General features: G+C 66.5%; 2 protein-coding genes across 8 annotated transcripts; both read left to right on the top strand.

Moving 5' to 3' along the window:
* Window positions 1-16: 16 nt before the first annotated feature.
* MSL1 (MSL complex subunit 1) lies at window positions 17-4,010 on the top strand. Its single transcript, XM_035347615.1, has 7 exons — window positions 17-265; window positions 1,080-1,462; window positions 2,494-2,558; window positions 2,728-2,795; window positions 3,054-3,178; window positions 3,262-3,334; window positions 3,485-4,010. Exons 1-7 carry the CDS (start codon window positions 63-65, stop codon window positions 3,573-3,575), a joined length of 1,008 nt encoding a protein of 335 aa, XP_035203506.1. The 5' UTR covers window positions 17-62; the 3' UTR covers window positions 3,576-4,010.
* Window positions 4,011-4,771: 761 nt separating this feature from the next.
* Window positions 4,772-16,039, top strand: CASC3 (CASC3 exon junction complex subunit). 7 transcript variants are annotated; one of them, XM_035347566.1, is made up of 14 exons: window positions 4,772-5,077; window positions 6,424-6,451; window positions 6,709-6,746; window positions 8,193-8,351; window positions 8,439-8,590; window positions 8,952-9,128; window positions 9,335-10,029; window positions 11,630-11,694; window positions 11,943-12,057; window positions 12,626-12,724; window positions 13,490-13,704; window positions 14,550-14,672; window positions 14,859-14,916; window positions 15,619-16,039. In XM_035347566.1, exons 1-13 carry the CDS (start codon window positions 4,808-4,810, stop codon window positions 14,886-14,888), a joined length of 2,166 nt encoding a protein of 721 aa, XP_035203457.1. In that variant the 5' UTR covers window positions 4,772-4,807; the 3' UTR covers window positions 14,889-14,916; window positions 15,619-16,039. The 7 variants fall into 7 exon arrangements, with proteins under 7 accessions (XP_035203457.1, XP_035203458.1, XP_035203453.1 ...); XM_035347567.1 differs by having other exon boundaries at window positions 15,616-16,039; XM_035347562.1 differs by having other exon boundaries at window positions 14,846-14,916.
* Window positions 16,040-17,504: the final 1,465 nt, after the last annotated feature.

Genomic DNA, 17,504 nt, shown 5'->3' with positions numbered 1-17,504 from the left:
CCCCCCCCCCGGCTGAGCTTCGGCCTCGCCGTGCGTCGCAGCTGCTGGCGCGGATCGAGCGCATGGAAAGGCGAGTGCAGCTGGTGAAGAAGGACACGGAGCGGGAGAAGCAGCGCATCTTCCAGGGCTTCGAGGCGGACGACAAGGCCGAGGCGGAGGCGTGCGAGAAGCTGCCGCTGGAGTGCCCGCAGGACCTGCTGGAGCCCTCGCAGACCCTGCAGCCCAAGCACTTCCCCTACGGCAGGAACGGGAAGGGGCACAAAAGGTAACGGGTGCTGAGCCGTGGGGGGGTGACAGGGGGGTAGCCCCGCGTGGCGTGGGACCGGGGTCTTCCCCCCCAACCCGGTGGCGTTTTGTGGCAGTCCCTGCGCCCTCCTTCCCCTCCGGGCATCCCGGTGAGGGAGGGAGGACGGTCCCCAGCGTGCCCACGGTGGCTTCGCCTTCCCCTGGGGGGTTGGCAGCGCGTGGGGCGCAGGGTGACGTCCCCCAGGGGAGGGCACGGAGCGCTCAGCACCCCACGGGGCTGTCACCTGAGTCCCACGGGTGTCCCAGGGCACGTGGAGCAAGGACGGCCCGGCTGGGGCTGTGCAAGCACACCCACGCCCCCGGCCACGCCACTTGTGCCACGTCCTCCCCCAGAGCTCAGGGCAGGGTGAGAAGGGAGGGAAACAAACCCGAGGGCGCTGGGGGGGGGTCTCTGGGGCTCACCCAGCCCGGCGGTGGGCGCAGATTTCCCTTTTCCTCCGCTCCGTCCGGGCTGGGTCCCATCGTGTTTGCCCGTTGCATTGGCGGTCCTGCTTGTGATGAAAACCCCACCGGTGCGTGGCTGCGGTGCCTGGCACCCGCGCGCCTCCCCCGGGTGGGCGAGCTCTTCAAAACCGAGCGGTGCTGAGGAAAAGCCTCGAAAGCTTCGGCGGGGCAGCCGTGCGCGGGGCTGGGAGCCCCGGCGTGCCGGGCACGGCTCTCGCACCCCACATTTCCCCCCGGGGTCGGCGGAACGCCCCGCTCTGGGGCTGTCGGCGCGTGCAGAAGCGGCCGGGGTCCCTCCCCGCTCAGCTCTCCTCCCTCCCGTCCCGTAGGAAGCCGCCGTTCGGGAGCACGGAGAGGAAGACCCCCGTTAAAAAACTGGTGTCGGAGTTCTCGAAGGTGAAGAGCAAAACTCTGAAGCACTCCCCGGTGAAAGAGGAGTCGAGCGGCTCTTTGTCCGAAACTGTTTGCAAACGGGAACTGCGGAGCCAAGAGACTCCGGAAAAAAACAGGGCGCTGCTGGAGACCCCGCTCAGACCCTCGGCGCCCCTGAAGGGCCCCGGCAGCCAGCCCAAGGAGAAGGGCTTCTTCAGCGAGATCGAGGACCTGCCCTACCTTTCAACCACGGAAATGTACTTGTGCCGCTGGCATCAGCCCCCCCCATCACCGTTGCCGTTACGAGAGCCCTCCCCAAAGAAGGAGGAGACTGTAGCAAGTAAGCGGTGGAGGGAGAGGAGAGCCTGCCCTGCCCTGCCCGCTCCCTGCCCGGTGCCGGCGGGGCGTTACGGCACACAGAGGAGGGCTCGACTGCCCCGGGGGGGGGCTCCGTGCCCCGTCCCAAAACCGAGTCCCAAACGCAATGGGAGAGGTGAAGCCGGTGTCCGGACCGCCCCAAGCCCCTTCGGCTCGTGCTGTCCACGGAGCCGGGCAGGGGGCTCTGTCCCTGCTGGCCCCCGCTCCCTTTCCTACCGCCCTGATTCCTGATCCCCCCCCCTCCACGTGCCTGTTTTTAAGCCAAGCACGAAGCAGCCTCCCTCTCCCGGCTGGGAAACGCCTTCCTGGGTTGACGTGGCGGCCGTGCGCTGCGGTGCTCGCTCCTCACCCTGCGTCTGGGTGGCACAGAGAGGGGAACCGGGCAAAAACCGGGCAGAAACCGCGGTGCCTCTTCTGCCGGGCCGCCTCTTCTGCCGGGTCGCGTCTTCCTGGGGTTTTCCTCCAAACCCCGCGGCACAGCTTCATTTTTTGGGGGGGGGGGATTGCTGCGCTCCAGCTGACGGCGAGCGCCGGGTGGCAAAACGCCCTGGTGGGCGAGGAGCAGACCTCGAGGCGTCTCCTCGTAGCGTGCCTCAGCTTTCCTCGCACGCCCAGCTGCGGGAGGCAGGGCAGAGCGAGCTGCACGCCCGGCTTCCAGCCCTCCTCGCGCTGGCCCGGAGCCGTTGGGTGCTCGGGGTTTAACCACGCTCTGCCCGCGGCGAGGTCGGCGCTTGGCTGCGCTGCTCACGACGCCTTGGAGCTGCCTCTGCCCGCGGGTTTGTGGCTCCCGGGCTGCCCGCAGCAGGCAGCGCGTCCCGAGACGAGCTCTGGGGGTGTCACCGGGGGTGTCGGGAGCGGGTTGAGCTCCCGGTAACGGGGCTGGGACCTGGAAAGGAGCAGTCGTGGTCTTGGGGGGGGACACAGACCGTGGTGTGGAGCGGTGCCTCCGTGCTGGGTTAACGGGCAAACCTTCCCCCCCCTGCCCCCCCGCAGTTCCATCTTGGAGGGACCATGTCGTGGAGCCCCTGCGAGACCCCAACCCCTCAGACGTCCTGGAGGTACGTACGGCCCCGAGTCCTTTCCCCGGTGGGTTTAACCCCTGCAAAGGCTCCCCCCAGGGCTGCTGGAGGCCGGATCAGGTCCTGCGAAGGATCCTGCGGCGGCCGAGGGAGGGCGGGCGGCGGCGGCGCAGGGAGTGGGCGCTCACCTCCCGTTGTGTCCCTGCAGAACCTCGACGACAGCGTGTTTTCCAAACGGCATGCGAAACTGGAGCTGGACGAGAAACGGAGAAAAAGGTAGGGACAAAAGCGGCGTGGTGGGCGCCTCCCGCACGCACGGGTCCCGCCGGACCCCTGGCAGCCCCGGGGGAGACAGGACGCATCGCCAGCAGGGTCCATTTGCAGGAAGAAAACCCCCAAACCCTTTCCAGTGCCCGTGTCTCTGCCGGGGAGCCCGAGCAGGCTTTGTCGGGGCGCGCAGCTTGGCCAGGAGCCTCGCAGCTCCCGCAGCGTGCTCGGGCTCGGCCTGACCCCATCCCCTCGGTGCACTCCCAGGTGGGACATCCAGAGGATCAGGGAACAACGAATCCTCCAGCGCCTGCAGCTCAGAATGTACAAAAGGAAAGGAATTCAAGAGTCGGAGCCTGAAGTTACCTCATTTTTCCCTGAGCCGGATGACGGTGAGTTGCCTGGCGGTGCCGGGGAGGGGGCCGGCGGGGAGCTCCCCCTGCCCGTCCCGTGACGCCTGGTGTCTCTCCCGCAGTGGAAAGCTTGCTGATCACCCCCTACCTGCCCGTCGTCGCCTTCGGCCGCCCCTTACCCAAACTGACCCCACAGTGAGTACCCGGAGGGGGGGGGGGGGCTGCCGGGGCCATCACCCACCGGGAGGCTGCGGGAGCCTTTGGGGACGGTGCCGTGGGGTGCTCGGTACCGCCTCGGGGTGCTCGGTACCGCCTCGGGGTGCTCAGTACCTCCTCTGCCCTCAGGAATTTCGAGCTGCCCTGGCTGGACGAGCGCAGCCGCTGCCGGCTGGAGGTGCAGAAGAAGCAGACCCCGCACCGGACCTGCAGGAAGTAGCGGCGGAGCCGGGAGCTCTGCGCGTTTCGGGGGCCCGGCCCTCTTGGTTCTCGTTCACGGATGTTTTTTTTTTTTTTTACTATTTTATTCTTTTTTTTGTTCCCTCCACGCCCCGGTTTTGTTCTCTCGGGTTTTTCACAACACGGTCCGGCCTCGTCCCCGCCGGCCGCGCTTCGAGCTGGGCTTTCTGCCCCCTTCTCCTCCCTCCTCCGAAGCCTTTGGGCGGCCGCGGGCAGGGACCGGACCCTGCGGAGAAGCCCCAAAATGGGGGGGGGGGCGGCGCTGCGGTGCCCTCCCACACTGTGCCCGCCTCTTTCTGTCGTTTTTAGGTAGAAATCGTCTGGTTTTGGGGCGGGAGCAGCCCCCGGCAGCGCTCGCCGCTTTTTCTTTTCCCCCATTGAGCGGCTGTTGGGGGGGGGTGGGGAGAGGTTAAAAAAAAATCTAAAAAAAAATCCCTTTTTTTTGTGAAATAGAAATCCTCTACGCACAACTTTTGGTTCTTTTTTTTTGTTTGTTTATTTTTTTATTTAAGCGTTGTGAGGCCAAGCCCCAGCGGGGGCCACCAGTGGGGGGTCGCAGCCCCAGGGTCCTGACCCCCACCCCCGCCCCTGCCCCCCCGGGGGGCCGGGGACCCCCCCCTCCCCCCCCTCCCCCACCTCCCTCTCCGCCCCCTTTGGGGAAACGGCCCCAAAACTGGCCCTTTTCACCCCAAATTGCGTCCCCGCCCCGCCGCCGCGTGCAAGCTCGCGTCAGGACGCTCGTTTCGACGTTGGTTGGGTTTTGTTTTTATTTTTTAAAAGAAAAAAGAAAAAAAAGGAAACGCGTTTAAAAAGCAGCCGGGGGGGGAGGGGCGGGGCCTCCGCCCGCTCCTTCCTTGGTTTTTTCTTTTTTTTTTTTTTCTCCTTTTTTTCAATAAAAGCGGAAAAAAACGACGCCTGCTCTCTGCCTCTGCTTCCCCTCCCCCCCCTCCATGACGCCGCTTCCGCCGTGACGCCGCCGCTTCCGTAATAGTGCCGCCGCTTCCGCTACAATGGCGTCACTTCCGCCAGCGTGACGCAACGGGCGGTGACGTCACGCGCGCCCTACCCGGCCCTCGCCTGCCCCCTGCCGGGAGGGGGCGGGGGGGGGAGGAGAGAGGGGCCGCTGACGTCACGGCGCCGCGGGGGCCGCCGGGAGTTGTAGTCCGTCCCGTGGTGCCCCGCGGCGCCGCCCGCCCCTGCGGCTGCCCCAAGATGGCGGACCGGCGGCGGCAACGCGCCTCGCAGGACAGCGAGGACGACTCGGACTCGGCCGCCTCCGACAGCGCCGATTCGGCCGCCAGCGCCGCCCGGTCCCGCTCCCGGTCCCGTTCCGGTTCCGGTTCCCGCTCCGGTTCGGCTTCGCCGCGGCCTCCTCACCGCCAAGCCCGGGGAGCCGCCGGGGCCCTCAGCGCCGGGCCGCGGGGCCGAGGGGCCGAGAGCGCCGCCGGGGGGGCGGCCAAGAGCGAGCCGCAGTCCGAGTGTGTGAGTGGGGGCACCGGGGGGGGGCGCGGGGGTACAGGGGGGGGGGGGCTTGGCCATGGGTTAGGCCCTCCCCGGGGGCACCGGGGGGGGACGGGGGGAACCGGAGGGGCTGGGGGGGGTTGGAGGGGGGGCTCCGGAGGGCCTGGGGGGGGACCGGGGGGGGCTGGGAGTACCGGGAGGTTCGGGGGTGGGGGCTCTGACCGTGGGTAAGGCGCCCCCGGGGGGACCGGAGGGGATGGGGGGACCTGGGGGGGGCTGGTTGTGGGCTGGGGGCACTGGGGGGGTTGGGGGAGGCCTGCGGAGGGCCTGGGGGTACCGGGCGGTTTGGGGGGGGCATTGGCAAGGAGTCCCCGGGGGGACCGGGGGTGGGGTTGGTTGGGGGCTGGGGTCATCGGGGGGGGTCCCGGGGGGTGTTGAGGGGGTCTGGTTAAGGGCTGAGGGGGCTGGGGAGGGGCTGGGGGCACCCGGGGAGGTTCGGGGGGGGGCTTGTTCTGAGCAAGAGGTGCCCGGGTACACCGGGGGGGGGCTGGGCCTGGGCTGGGGGGGCCCGGGGGGAGCCGGGCTGCGGCCCCTGCTGAGGGCGGGAGGGGCTCCTCCTGCACCCCGGGACCCCTCAGGGTCGGGGTCGCCGCTTCCTCAGGCCCCTTCCCCACCTCTTGGCCGGGCCCTGGGGCCGTTGGCGGGGTGGGGAGGGCGTTGGAAGCCTCCTGTGCCCCCCCCCCCGATGCTGCAGGGCGTTTCTAACCCCCCCCCGCAGCCCCCAGCTGGGCGCCCCTCATCCCGGCACCGTTTTACCCCGCCGGGGGTTTGGAGCTCCTCGCGCCTCTGCCCCTTGCTTGGCCCTTTCGGGGTTTTCTCGCTCTCCGCCGGCTGCTTTTGCTTTGGGTTTCGGCTTCCTCAGCGCTCGCAGCGTCCCCTCCTTCCCCGGGAACCTTTCCCCGAGCCTGGCTGTGCCGGGGGCCGTTCGTGCCCCGGCTGTGCCGTGTCTGGGGGCTCTTTGTGCCGTCTGGGCTCGGTCCCCGCCCGGCACCCGCTCGTTACTCCCTGGCTCCTTGCTCTGAGCGCTGCTCGCGGCCTTCCCCAGCAGCTGACGCGCTTTGGGCTCCTTTATTTCACCGCGCTCCCTCTTGGAGCCCGCCCTGGAAGGATCCAGAGGAAGGGTGCTGGGAGCCCGGACCCTGTTTTGTCTTTTTTTTTTCTGCGCTCGGTCGTTGAAGCTGAACTTCCAAGGGCGGCGGCGACAGGGCTGGGGCCGGGCCGGGCCGTGGTGGCGGCTGGGGTCGCGGGATGCCGCGGGAATCGGCTGCCCCCCCACTAACGCCTCCTTTCCGTCCCTCTCTCCGCAGGAAAGCGAGGACGGCATCGAAGGGGATGGTGAGTAACGATTCCCTGCGGCACCGCGGGTGCTGGCTGCGTGCGCAGAGCTAAAAACGGGAGAATCTCACCTCGTCACGGCACCCAGACGCGGGGCTGCGGGGACGCCGCTCCCCGGGCTCGCCCTCGCTGCCTTCCAGCCCCAATTCCCCGGGGCCGCTCAGTGCCGGGCTCTGCCTTCCCCTCGCGTGGCGGCCGGGAGCGAAGCCGCGCTTGCGTTCCCGCGCTGACACCCGGCTCCTTTCTCTCCCCCGCAGCCGTGCTCTCGGATTACGAAAGCGCCGAAGACTCGGAGGTAAGGGGAGGCCCCGGCCTGCTCCCAGGGTGGCCGCAGCTCGGGTCGCTCCGGCGCAGAGCCCGCTTTGCGTCCTCGGTTCTCTCCCGCTGAGGCTTGGAGTGAGCCACGCTGCGGAAAATGTGTTTTTTTTTTTTTGGGGGCTGATTTCCCCCTTCCTGGATGGTTTTGTCCTGCGGAGCCGTTGCTTCGCCCGGCCCCGCGTGGCAAAAGAACGCCCGGCTCCTCGGGCACTGTGACAGCAGGGTTAGCCGTGGCTAAGGAGGGTGTGGAAGGGGGCGTAGGAGGGCGATTGCGTTGTAATTAGCTGAAATTAAACTCCAACCTCTGCCTGGGACGCATCCCAAGCGGCATCCCGGATTTCTCTGTGAGGCACCTGGGCTGATTCACGCACCCCACGGTTGCTCCGTGCTCAGTTTGTGCGGAGAAAGCTGCCCTCACGCCCGCTGCGACCCGGTGCCTGAGCTGGGGAGGCAGCCCCAGGCTCAAACCCCCCCAGATTTTTAGATCAGAGCTGCTCGGAGGAGTCCTGGCTTCCAGTGATCACGACAGAGGCGTTCGAGTGAAAATTGAGACGCATTTTTCAGGGGTCTTCGGGGGGACCCCGGGTTTAAAACCCCACCGCAGGGCAGGTGAAAGGGGGAGCTCTCGGGGCTGGGCAGCGGCCATCGGACCCCTGCCCCGAGCCCCGAGCACGCGGAGGAGAGGGGGGGCAGCTCCTCGGTGCCCCCTTCCAGCACCCCCCCTGAGCCTGGAAGCCCCAGCGAGGGCTCGCTGCAAGCTCGGTGCTCGCAGGCGGAGGCCTCGCGGCGCCGGGGGCGCGAGCAGCGGCCGCGTTGCATCACCGGCGTGCCAGGATGACTCCGCTCCTGCGCCTAAAAATAATGCCGCGGCCGGGCTTCCCCGGCGTAAACAGCGGGAGCAGTTGATGTGCAAATAACGCCGCGCGTGTGTCGAAAGAGCAAAAACAGAGCGGGCTTTTTGTTAATCGCCCGGCTATTTTTAGCCTCCATCCCAGCCGAAAACGAGGCTCCTGGAGGGTGAAACGAGGTCACGCTCCTGCCAGCGCGGCGCTCGCCGTGAGTCAGCTCGGGGACTCCGGGGAATTTGGAAGCGCGGCGGCGCCTGGAGCGGGGCCCCGGGCGTGGGAGCCGAGGGACGGTGGCAGGAGCCCTTTGGTCTCAGACAGACCCGGCTCTGGCTGCGCTCCGGGGAGCTCGGCTCGTGGATCCGGTGCCACTGGGGAGAGATCTCGAGCTGAATTTTGCTTTTTTTTTAAAAAAAAATTTCTTGTGAAAATGTCGGGATGGGGAGGGCATCGGGCTGCGAAAGGCAGAGCTCTAAAAACGAGAGCAGGGATCTAACCCCGGATTTGGGACTCGCGTGGGAAATTCACGAGGGACCGGCTGCTCGGGGTGCATGGCTGAGTAACCGGGGCTGTTCCAGGCGGAGGAGGAGGATTACAGCGAGGAAGAAAGCGCCAAAGTGGAATTGAAGCAGGAGAGCAACGATTCCTGCGAGTCCGCAGCGAAAGCAGAGAAAGGGGACGAGAAACCCGACGCCAAAGGTGCTGTGACCGGTGAGAGGCAAAGCGGGGACGGGCAGGTAGGTGTCAGCCACGCTCCCTCTGCTCCGCGGGGAGCTGCCGGTAGCGGGACTGCTGCAGTGTTAAGAGCTGCCTGGTTTTGACAGGAGAGCACCGAGCCCGTTGAGAACAAAGTTGGGAAAAAAGCCCCCAAGCACCTGGACGATGACGAGGACCGCAAGAACCCGGCCTACATCCCCCGCAAAGGGCTCTTCTTTGAGCACGACCTGCGAGGGCAGACGCAGGAGGAGGAGGTCAGGTACGTGAGGATCCCCCGGGCGTCCGCCTCTCCCTGGCGGGGCGAGCGTGGCTCTCGAGCCAGCACTTGGATCTGCCCGAGCTCTGGCCCCGGTGCCTGCCGGCAGCGTCTTGCCAGGACTTCTCGGGTCTTTGGTGTGGGAAAAGGAGGGAACTGGGCACAAAAAAAAACCAACTAGGGAAGCCTCTGGCCAGCGAGCAGCCTCCCTTCCTCCTGCTCTGTGGAAACAGCGGGCAGATCAGCAGCTGGGCGGGAGGGAGAAGAGATGCCGTCTCCTCTAGAAGCGCTCGGTGCTGGCTGAGGCTGCCACGGCTCCGTGGCTCTGCCCCAACCTCTCTCCCCTCCCCGTGGCACCGTCCAGGCCCAAGGGTCGGCAGCGGAAGCTGTGGAAGGACGAGGGCCGCTGGGAGCACGACAAGTTCCGCGAGGACGAGCAGGCCCCCAAGACCAGGCAGGAGCTGATCGCGCTCTATGGCTACGACATCAGGTCGGCCCACAACCCCGACGACATCAAGCCCAGGAGGATGCGCAAACCCAGGTGAGCAGCGAGGACAAACCTGAGCCCGGCTCGTCCCCGAGGGACGCCTCAGCCCTCGCGTCGGGCTGCCGGGCCGGTGCTCGGAAGGGGAATGTTTTAGCCCCGGGTTGTTGTGACCTTGGTCCTGGGCGTTCTGGGTGCTCCTTCCCTGGCGGCGCAGCACCCCGAGGTCTGGTTGCAGCCCCCTGCGCTCTTCTCATCCCCAGGTTTGGGAGCCCTCCTCAGCGAGACCCCAACTGGTCCGGAGAGAGGCCGAGCAAGCCCCCGAGGCACCAAGGCGCGGACAGCGCTTCGGCTCCCCCGCGCACCTTCACCAGCAGGAGCTCCGCGGGAACGGGGAGGATGCCCCCACCCAGGAACTACCCGAGGATGGGGGGCTACAAAGAGACCCGTCCGGGCTACCGAGCCTCAGAAGCCAGCGTGCCGCACCTCTCTCGAAACGGCGAGCAGGCGAAGCAGGAGGCCGGCTACCGAGCGAAGCGCGCCGAGCAGAGCCCGCCGAGGGCCAAGTCCCCGGAGCTGGAAGCGGCGCACGTCCACGGCAGCCCCGGGAAGGAGGAGGCTGCTCTGGAAAACCAGCCCCCGAGCGCCGAGGCTGCGCAGCCGCCGCCGGACAGACCCGTCGAGAAGAAGTCTTACTCCCGGGCGAGGAGGACCAGAGCCAAAGCCGGGGACGCGGGGAAGTCGGCGGATGAAGCGCCTCCTTCGGAAGGGCTGGCTGCCGTGCCCCCGAAACCCGCGCAAGCCGAGGCGTCCCCCCCGCCAGCCAAGAGCAGCAGCTGGGAGGCGCCGGTGGAATCCAGCTTGGATGGACTCGAGCAAGAGCTGACCCAAATGAACCTCGCGGAGCAGAGCTGGGCTCCGGGGCAGTCGCAGTTCATCCAGCCCCGGGAGCTGAGGGGTAAGTGGGTGCCGCCTCGCGGGTCCCTGCCGCAGCCCCCGCCACGCACGGCCCCGTCGCCGTCAGAGCCAAACGGCGTCAGCCCGGCCTCGGCTTAGGCGGGTGGGGGAGATTCACAGCGCGGAGAAACCGCAGCGGAACGGTCAGAAGGGACAAAAGGGAGCAAAAAAGGGAGAAATTCACCAGTAGGTGGACTGAGTGGGGGCGTCAGAGCGGATCCTCTCCCCTCCTCTGCCCCTCGTTGCGTTGAGATCGGGGAAGGTTCGGGGAAGGTCCCTGGGGACAGGCAGCGGGAACTTTGCGCGGGGTGAGTCACGGGGAGACGTGCTGCCGGAGCTCAGCTGATAAGGAGCGCTGGGCCCCGCTCACGGGAGCTCGATTACTCCTTGCCCTCGCCCAAGATGCCCTTTCTGCTCGGGGGCAGGGAGGAACTTCCCTGTGCTTATCAGCCCGATGACTCGCCAGCCTCTGAGCTTGGTTCCTGGCATCGTGATTTGGGTGCAAATGAATTTGTGCAGGCCGGGGTCGGGAAGCAGGGCAGGGCCACCCCTGCGTGAGCGAGGGCCTGACTTGGAGCTGAGCATCCACACGAGGGCCGTTGGGGTGTCATTATCTCTGCGCAGAACCCAAGTCTTTTCTGGGGAGGGTCAGAGTCCTTCCCGAGAGGGATAAAACTGGAGCAAGGAGAAGGAAGGCTTGCTGCTTTCCTAAGCCTCTCTCGAGGGTGAGGTTTGTGAGACCAGAATTCTCCTCGCGCTGCCGTGCCGGGGAAAACCTTGGTGTGAACAGAGCCGCGCTCCTGGTCACAGGCGAGAGCGGCCAGGGTTTGAAGACGCCAGCAGAGCGAGAGGTCCAAAACGCCGTGATTCACGGCTGAGGTTACACGGTGCCGGGGGGTTTTTGATGCCTAAAAATAAAACGTCGGAACGTCTGCACCGCGAGGCAGCCCGGGGGGCAGGCGGAGGCCAGCGGAGCCCCAGACCTGGGGACGTCTGCTCCTGGCTGGCAGAAGGAGGCGTTGGTCCCTCCACCGTCCCCTCGTTTCTCCCCAGCAGAGGAGGTGGGAGTTGGTTCGGGGAGGTGTTGGGCTCGGCGAGCCAGCCAGCGGCTTCTTCTGGTTGGGTTCCGCTCCCCTGGAGCTGCCCGCAGGCTGCCCGACGCCGCACGAGCACCATAAATCTGTTGGAATTGAGAGAGCACGTGATAAAAGAGAGCGTGCCCTGTGGAGGGTTGGAAGTGCTTCACTGTCCCACGTGGGCTCGTGTCTCCGCTCGGAAGAGATCCTCGGCCGGCAGGAGCAGCTCAGGTCGGAACCCAGACCCCGAGCTCCGGATTCTCGAAGGCCGATTTAAGGCATCGGATGTTTGTACGGTGCCGCAGCAGCTCCTGATTTGTGCTGAACTGCTGAAAACTGCAGACGAGGAGATGAAGGTGTAGGGTTTGCATCGTGCAGGCGGAGCTGCGTCTCCGTGCCGTGCGGTGATGCCCAGCCCGGTGCTCGCGGGCGCCCGCTGGCACCGCCTGCGGCCGGCGAGGCGGCTGTTGGCGAAACGCAACCCCGTAACAACCCATAATAAGCAGCTCCTTTCTTCTTCCGCAGGCATTCCCAACCATATGCACGTGGGAACGGGGCCACCGCCGCAGTTTAACAGGATGGAGGAAATGGTGAGGCGGCTGCGTGGGGCGTGAGTCCTGTGTGGGGAAGTGGGGACGCCGAGCGTTGGCTGGGATCGGGGCTGCGACAGTCGGAGCCTGGCCGGGGCTCCTCGGCCTTTCCCTTTTCCCTCTGCTCGCTTCTTGCTGCGTGACCCGGAGAGGAGGGCAGGGGCTGGGGGAAGGGGGTCGCTGCTGCCCCGGGGGGGGGGGGTTCCTGCCCCGCACGCTGACCCTGCCCACGCCTTTGGCCCTTGCAGGCGGTGCAGGGGGGCCGCGTGAAGCGCTACTCGTCGCAGCGGCAGAGACCGCCGGTGCCGGAGCCTGCGCCCCCCATGCACATCAGCATCATGGAAGGGCACTACTACGACCCACGTGAGTGTTCCCCTCCCGCTCCGTGCGCCCACAAGGCTGGGGCAGGAGCCCCTGCTCCCTCGTGGGGCAGAGCAGGGGCTCGGTCTTCCCTTCGTGAACGGCGTCGCTGCTTCGCCTCCGGTAACCGAAAGGCTGCTCGGAGCCTCCCCGGGCCGTGCTCAAACCTGTCACTGCCTTCCCACCCCGCGCAAGGGCTCTCTAGGACGTTGCTTTGCTTCCGTGAGGGCTGGGAGCTAAAATTAACCCGAAACCAGAGCAGTGTTCCCGCTGGGTAGCAGCAGGGGGAATTACGGAACGGGAGCGAGGATGGATTTGGAATTTACTCCACCGTTTGGAGGAGAAATTCCCCGAGCGCTGTGCTGCTTTGTAAAGGGAACGGGAAGCTCTTGGGCTGGGAGCACGTAGCATCTGCGAGCCCGGTAGGCTGCGTGTGCCGCTCCTGGGGGGAGTGGAGCTCGCAGCGCTGCGTTCGGGCGCTGGGACTGTCGCTGGCTTGGGCGCGCAGCGCGAGACTGCAGTGGAATGAGATCTGGTGGAGCTTTTTCTTACGCACCGCTCTGTCTTGCAGTACAATTCCAGGGACCAATCTACACCCACAGCGAGAACCCGGCCCCGCTGCCGCCCCAGGGGATGATCGTGCAGCCAGAAATGCATCTCCCTCATCCAGGTGAGGATCCAGCTCCCCGGCAGGGCGCGGGGCCGCTGCTCTTTCTGCTCATTCTCACACCGACCTTGCCGTTGTGCCCGTGCTGGGGCGCGGATGAACCTGCTTTGCACGGCCTCGGGCACTGGGGGAATCCGATTTCCCTCTTCTGTGGCATGGAGGAGACCCGCTCCCCTCCTGCGATGAGGCTGAATCAGTGCCCATCTCCGGGGAGGAAGAAGATGAAAGGTTTCTGGCCCTGGCAGGCAGTGCGGGACCGAGATCATCCGCACGTTTTGGCAGCCTCCCCTGGATGGCTGCAGGCTCCTGGCCGAGTCTCCTCCTCGTCAGCGGGGCGTGTGGCCGTGCCAGCTGCCGGGCCAGGCCGGCTCCTCGCTCCCTGCTGCTTGTGGATTAGGAGAGAAAAGCGGAACCGAGAGCTGTCCAAGTGGGGTGTTCCCTATCTTGCCTGCAAAACCCTTTCCTGAAGTGGATGTGCTGCGTGGGGCCGCGTCCGGTTCCTGTGAGCCGGGAGCGGGGAGGCAGGCGGCTGGGCTCGGGGCTGGGGGCAGCTTCCCTTTCCCCTCCCCAGCGCAGGAGCCGAGGGCTGGAGGGCTGCAGGAAGAGCCTCTGAGCACAGCGCTTCCCCTCCCTGCTGCAGCACGGCCGGCGCAGCCCTGCTGCCCTCCGCTGGCCTCCTGGCAGCCCCGGCCCTCGACGCCACATGCTGGCTTCATTCGGGTCACCACGTTTTGCTTATTTTTGTCACCCCCCCTCGTCCCCCCCCAGGTTTACACCCCCACCAGACGCCAGCCCCGATGGCAAACCCCGGCCTTTATCCTCCGCCGGTCTCCATGCCCCCGGGCCAGCCCCCGCCGCAGCAGCTGCTTGCACCGACTTACTTCTCCCCGCCTGGAGTCATGAATTTTGGGAACCCCGGCTACCCCTACCCCCCGGGAGCGCTGCCCCCGCCGCCCCCTCCCCACCTCTATTCCAACACGCAGGTAAGCTGGCTGCGCCGCGTCCTCCCCGAGCAGGAGCAGCGCACCGGGCGGGATGCTGCGCTGCTGTTGGGGATGTTCTGAGCCCGCCCGGGAGAGATTTGGGGTCTAAATCCTGAAACTGGGTGATCTTAGAATCCAGACCTTCCCCTTCAGCCCACGGGCACCCCTTGCTTTCCCTCCTGCTCCTTGCTAAGCCAAGGACGCCTTGAGAATTGCTTTGCACGTCCTCCCTTCCTGTTTGAGGCAGGAGCTGGAAGCTGCCAGGGGCTGCGCTTTGGCGCCGAGCAGGACACCCCCACCGCGGGGCTGCCTGTTCCCCGACAGCTTCCTACCTCTGCCTCCCTATGGGGAAGGAGAGGGCGATGCGGGCGGCCCGGTGACACGGCGAGGTGGCCCCGGGGAAGCGGCACGCGGCTGACACGCAGCGGCGAGCGGGAGACGTGCACGCTGCTGCAGCCCAGCACCCTGCCTCACCTCCCCTGCCCCGCTCCCAGCCGCCCGCGCAGGGAATCAGCCCGCTCCCGGGGGCACATCCCAGGCCGCCGGGCGGCGGGAGGAGATCCCGGTGGCGCTGGGGGAATTATTCCCTGCCTGCTCCGCACGCCGACGCCAGCAGCTGCTGGCGCCGCGGAGCACGAGCGCCAAGGCACAAAGCTCTGCGGGGCGAGGGAAGCCCATCTGCCACCAGCTCAGCCCGCGGGCTGCCGCAGCCCCGTAGCTGCCCGTGCTCAGCACCGCGTCCTCCCGGCCCTCCCGCGCGCCGCGTTGGTGCCCTCGCTGGGGGTGAGGCGCGTCGTGCCTGCCGCCCCGAGCTCGCTGACCCCCCTGCTCTCTGGGGAACGCAGGCGCAGTCCCAGGTGTACGGCGGGGTCACGTACTACAACACTGTCCAGCAGCAAGTGCAGCCCAAGCCTTCTCCGCCGCGAAGGACGTCCCAGCCCGTCACCATCAAGCCGCCGCCTCCCGAGGTACCGGCCCCTCCGCCCGTCCCCTCGGCCTGAGTCCGCGCGCGCGGGGCTGTCCCCTCGGGGTGTGTGCGGTGCTGCAGGCTCCCTCTCCCATCCAAAAAAAAATATATATATATATGTTGTTTCCAAGGAAATGGTAAACTGTCTAATTTCTGACGTGTCCCAAACCTCAGCTTCTCGTTGCAGGTGGTAAGCAGGGCTCCAGTTAATTTCTAAATACTTTAAATCTAAACCCACGTAAAAAGTAAGTCCGAAGTTGACTCTTGTTTTCTTTTCCTGTTCAGGGTAGGAAATAAAAAAACACTTAATAGGGAGAAAAATCCAGTCGTGAGCTAGGAGGCAGTGCCTTCTCCGGAAGGACGGGTGCCTGGTGCCTCGCTCAGACGTGCAGCCTTTGCACCGTTTCCCCGCGCCGGGCTCGCTTTCCTCCCGGCAGTGCCGCGAGCGTGCGAGCGCCACGTGTGTGTTTTGGTTTCCTCTTTCGCGCCTCGCCTCGCGCTCGGGAGTGAACCTGACTCACGGCGAGGCCAGGCCCGGGCAGGCGTGTGCCGGGTGCCGGTGGCTGCTCCGTCCCTCGGCGGTGCCGCGGAGCCGGAGGGACGCCTCCCGCCGCCGCGCGGGCTCTGAGCAGGGCGGAGCCGCTTCGCCCGTTTTGTTTTCCCACGCGGGAAATGAGCAGCTCTTGTAAATCCGCCCTGAGATCATCCCGTCAAGGTGCCCTTTGAAAGGCCGCGAGGGGGAAGGAGGCTTCCCCCCCCCCCCCCGAGCACCAAGCCTTGAAGGGAGCTGGTTTCCCCCGAGCCAGGCGCGGAGGCGCCGCGGGGTGGGAGGGCAGCGGTCGCTTCCTTGCGCCCAGGTGCGGAGGGTGCTCGCTGGCAGCACCCCCCCCCCCGTGGAGCTGGGGGGCAGCCTGACCTCCCCTGCTGCCCGTCTGCTTCCCCGGCAGGACAGCAAGAGTGAAAAATCAAAGGAGAGGAGCAACACGTAGGGACGTGGCCGTGGAAATCCCAGCGCCGGACCTGGCACCGCGGCGAGGAGGAAGCTCCGTCGCGGAGAAGGTTCCTTCCCCGTGCGTAGGTGAGGCGGCGGGATGAAATCAGCTGCACCGTCTTCTGCTCAGGGCCAGGCACCTTCCCTCCCCGGTTTTACTGGTGCCCTCCTGAAATCCATCTCTCACCGCTGCTCCTCCTTCCCCCCGGGGCACCGAGGTCACCGCAGTACCAGCCGCCGGGGTCGCTCCGCGGCCGCCAGTCTCGCGACTTCTGTCTTTTAGTAAACGTCTGCCCCTTTCCCTTTCCAAGATGTTAAACTCAACTGCTTGATCGTGGTCTCCGTTTTTATTTAAGAGATGAACCAGCCCCAGTAAAGCTGATTTGTTTCTTTTGGGTACCTGATTTTGTTTGGCTGGCCGGAACCCGACGTCCCCTGCGCCCCCGCCCCCGCGCAGCCAGCTGATAAGTGAATTCTCGGTTTAAATCCTCTCTTTAAATTAGCAAGTTTATTTCTGCCATTGTTTAAGAAGACGGAGGGCAGCTGAGCGTCAGGAACGTGCTGGCCACTTAATTTTAGAAGCTCCTCCTGTTTCTTTTTCCAACCCAGCCCTCCTGGTAACTGTGTCAGCGGCAGCCTCGGCCCCGTGCGTGTGCGAGCTCTCGGCTCCCGTAAGGTGGGAACCCACGAGCACGGGGAGCTTTCACCCGCCCCCGGAGCTCTGCGAAGTCGCAGAGGGAGGTTTCTGGGCGCCGAGGCACCTCGATAACCGCCGGAGCAGCCCTGCCAGCAGCCAAACCAGCTCGACAGGGCTGGCAGAGGAGCGCTTCGCTCCCAGCCCTTGGGTGTTGCCGCTGTGGAAGCGGCAGGCGGTGTTGCAACCCGCCCCAACGCACCCAGCGGGGGCTCGGCCCCCAGGAGGAAGCGCCTCGGCCCTGCTCCTGCCATCCCGGGGGCTGCTGCCCACCCCCGGGGACCCCAGCAGCATCCTTCCCCGCGTTACACCTGCTGGGACCGGCACGGCCGCGGTCCTGCGGGCACCTCGACAAGCAGAGGGGCTCGGCCCCGGCGTCGCAGCCACAAATTGCGTGAGGGAGGTTGGCAGCGGGGCCGCTGCCGCTCGCCCCCAGCACGTGCTGGGCAGCGGGGGGGAGCAGCAGCTGCTGGCTCAGGCTGCGCCGCAGGACTGGGAACGCAGCTCCAACGCCCGCTCCTTCGCCGTGCCGCGGCTTCCACCTCCCCGTCCGCGGCGAGGGAAAGGTGCCCCCCGGGGCCCACCTTCGGGGGCTGGGAGCCCCTGCGCGCCCCCCTCCCCGGCAGCAATAACCTCCTGTGTTTGTTGTTCGTAACTCGGCGACCTTTCCAACTTCATTTCAGCCGTCAAAAGGAGCTTTGAGAAGCAGAAAGCGGCTGTTCTCAGCAGAACCTTTTCTGTGCCTTGAGGCTGCGCTGTGCCGTCGAACCCCTGGGCCCCGCGACCCCAACCCCAGCCCCTGCAGCGCTGCGATGGGTTCGGGCTCGGGGTTTTTCAATCCCCGTCCCCTCGCGGCGCGGTGACCAGCAGCGTGCCAGCACCGCGCCGAGAGCCCCTGCCAGGGAGCAACAGCTTTTTTTTTTCACATCTTTCCCCCACAGCACCCGTGTGGGGAGCCCCTCGCCCATCTCCACCAGCTGGGCGCCTTCGCCCCCACCCCTGCACCCTCGGAGGGGGGGGGTCAGGGCCGAGCCCCCTCCCCTCCCAGCAGCCTCCCTCGCCCAACAACTGCTGGGGAGGTGGCGTGGGAGCTGCCGCCTGCACCCAGCCCTCCGTCCGCCTCCGTACCCACGGTGAGAGCCCCCCCC

The sequence above is a fragment of the Oxyura jamaicensis genome, chromosome 27, assembly GCF_011077185.1.
Source record: "Oxyura jamaicensis isolate SHBP4307 breed ruddy duck chromosome 27, BPBGC_Ojam_1.0, whole genome shotgun sequence".
Taxonomy (NCBI): Eukaryota; Metazoa; Chordata; class Aves; order Anseriformes; family Anatidae; genus Oxyura; species Oxyura jamaicensis.
This window is presented reverse-complemented; position numbering and strand designations above follow the sequence as displayed.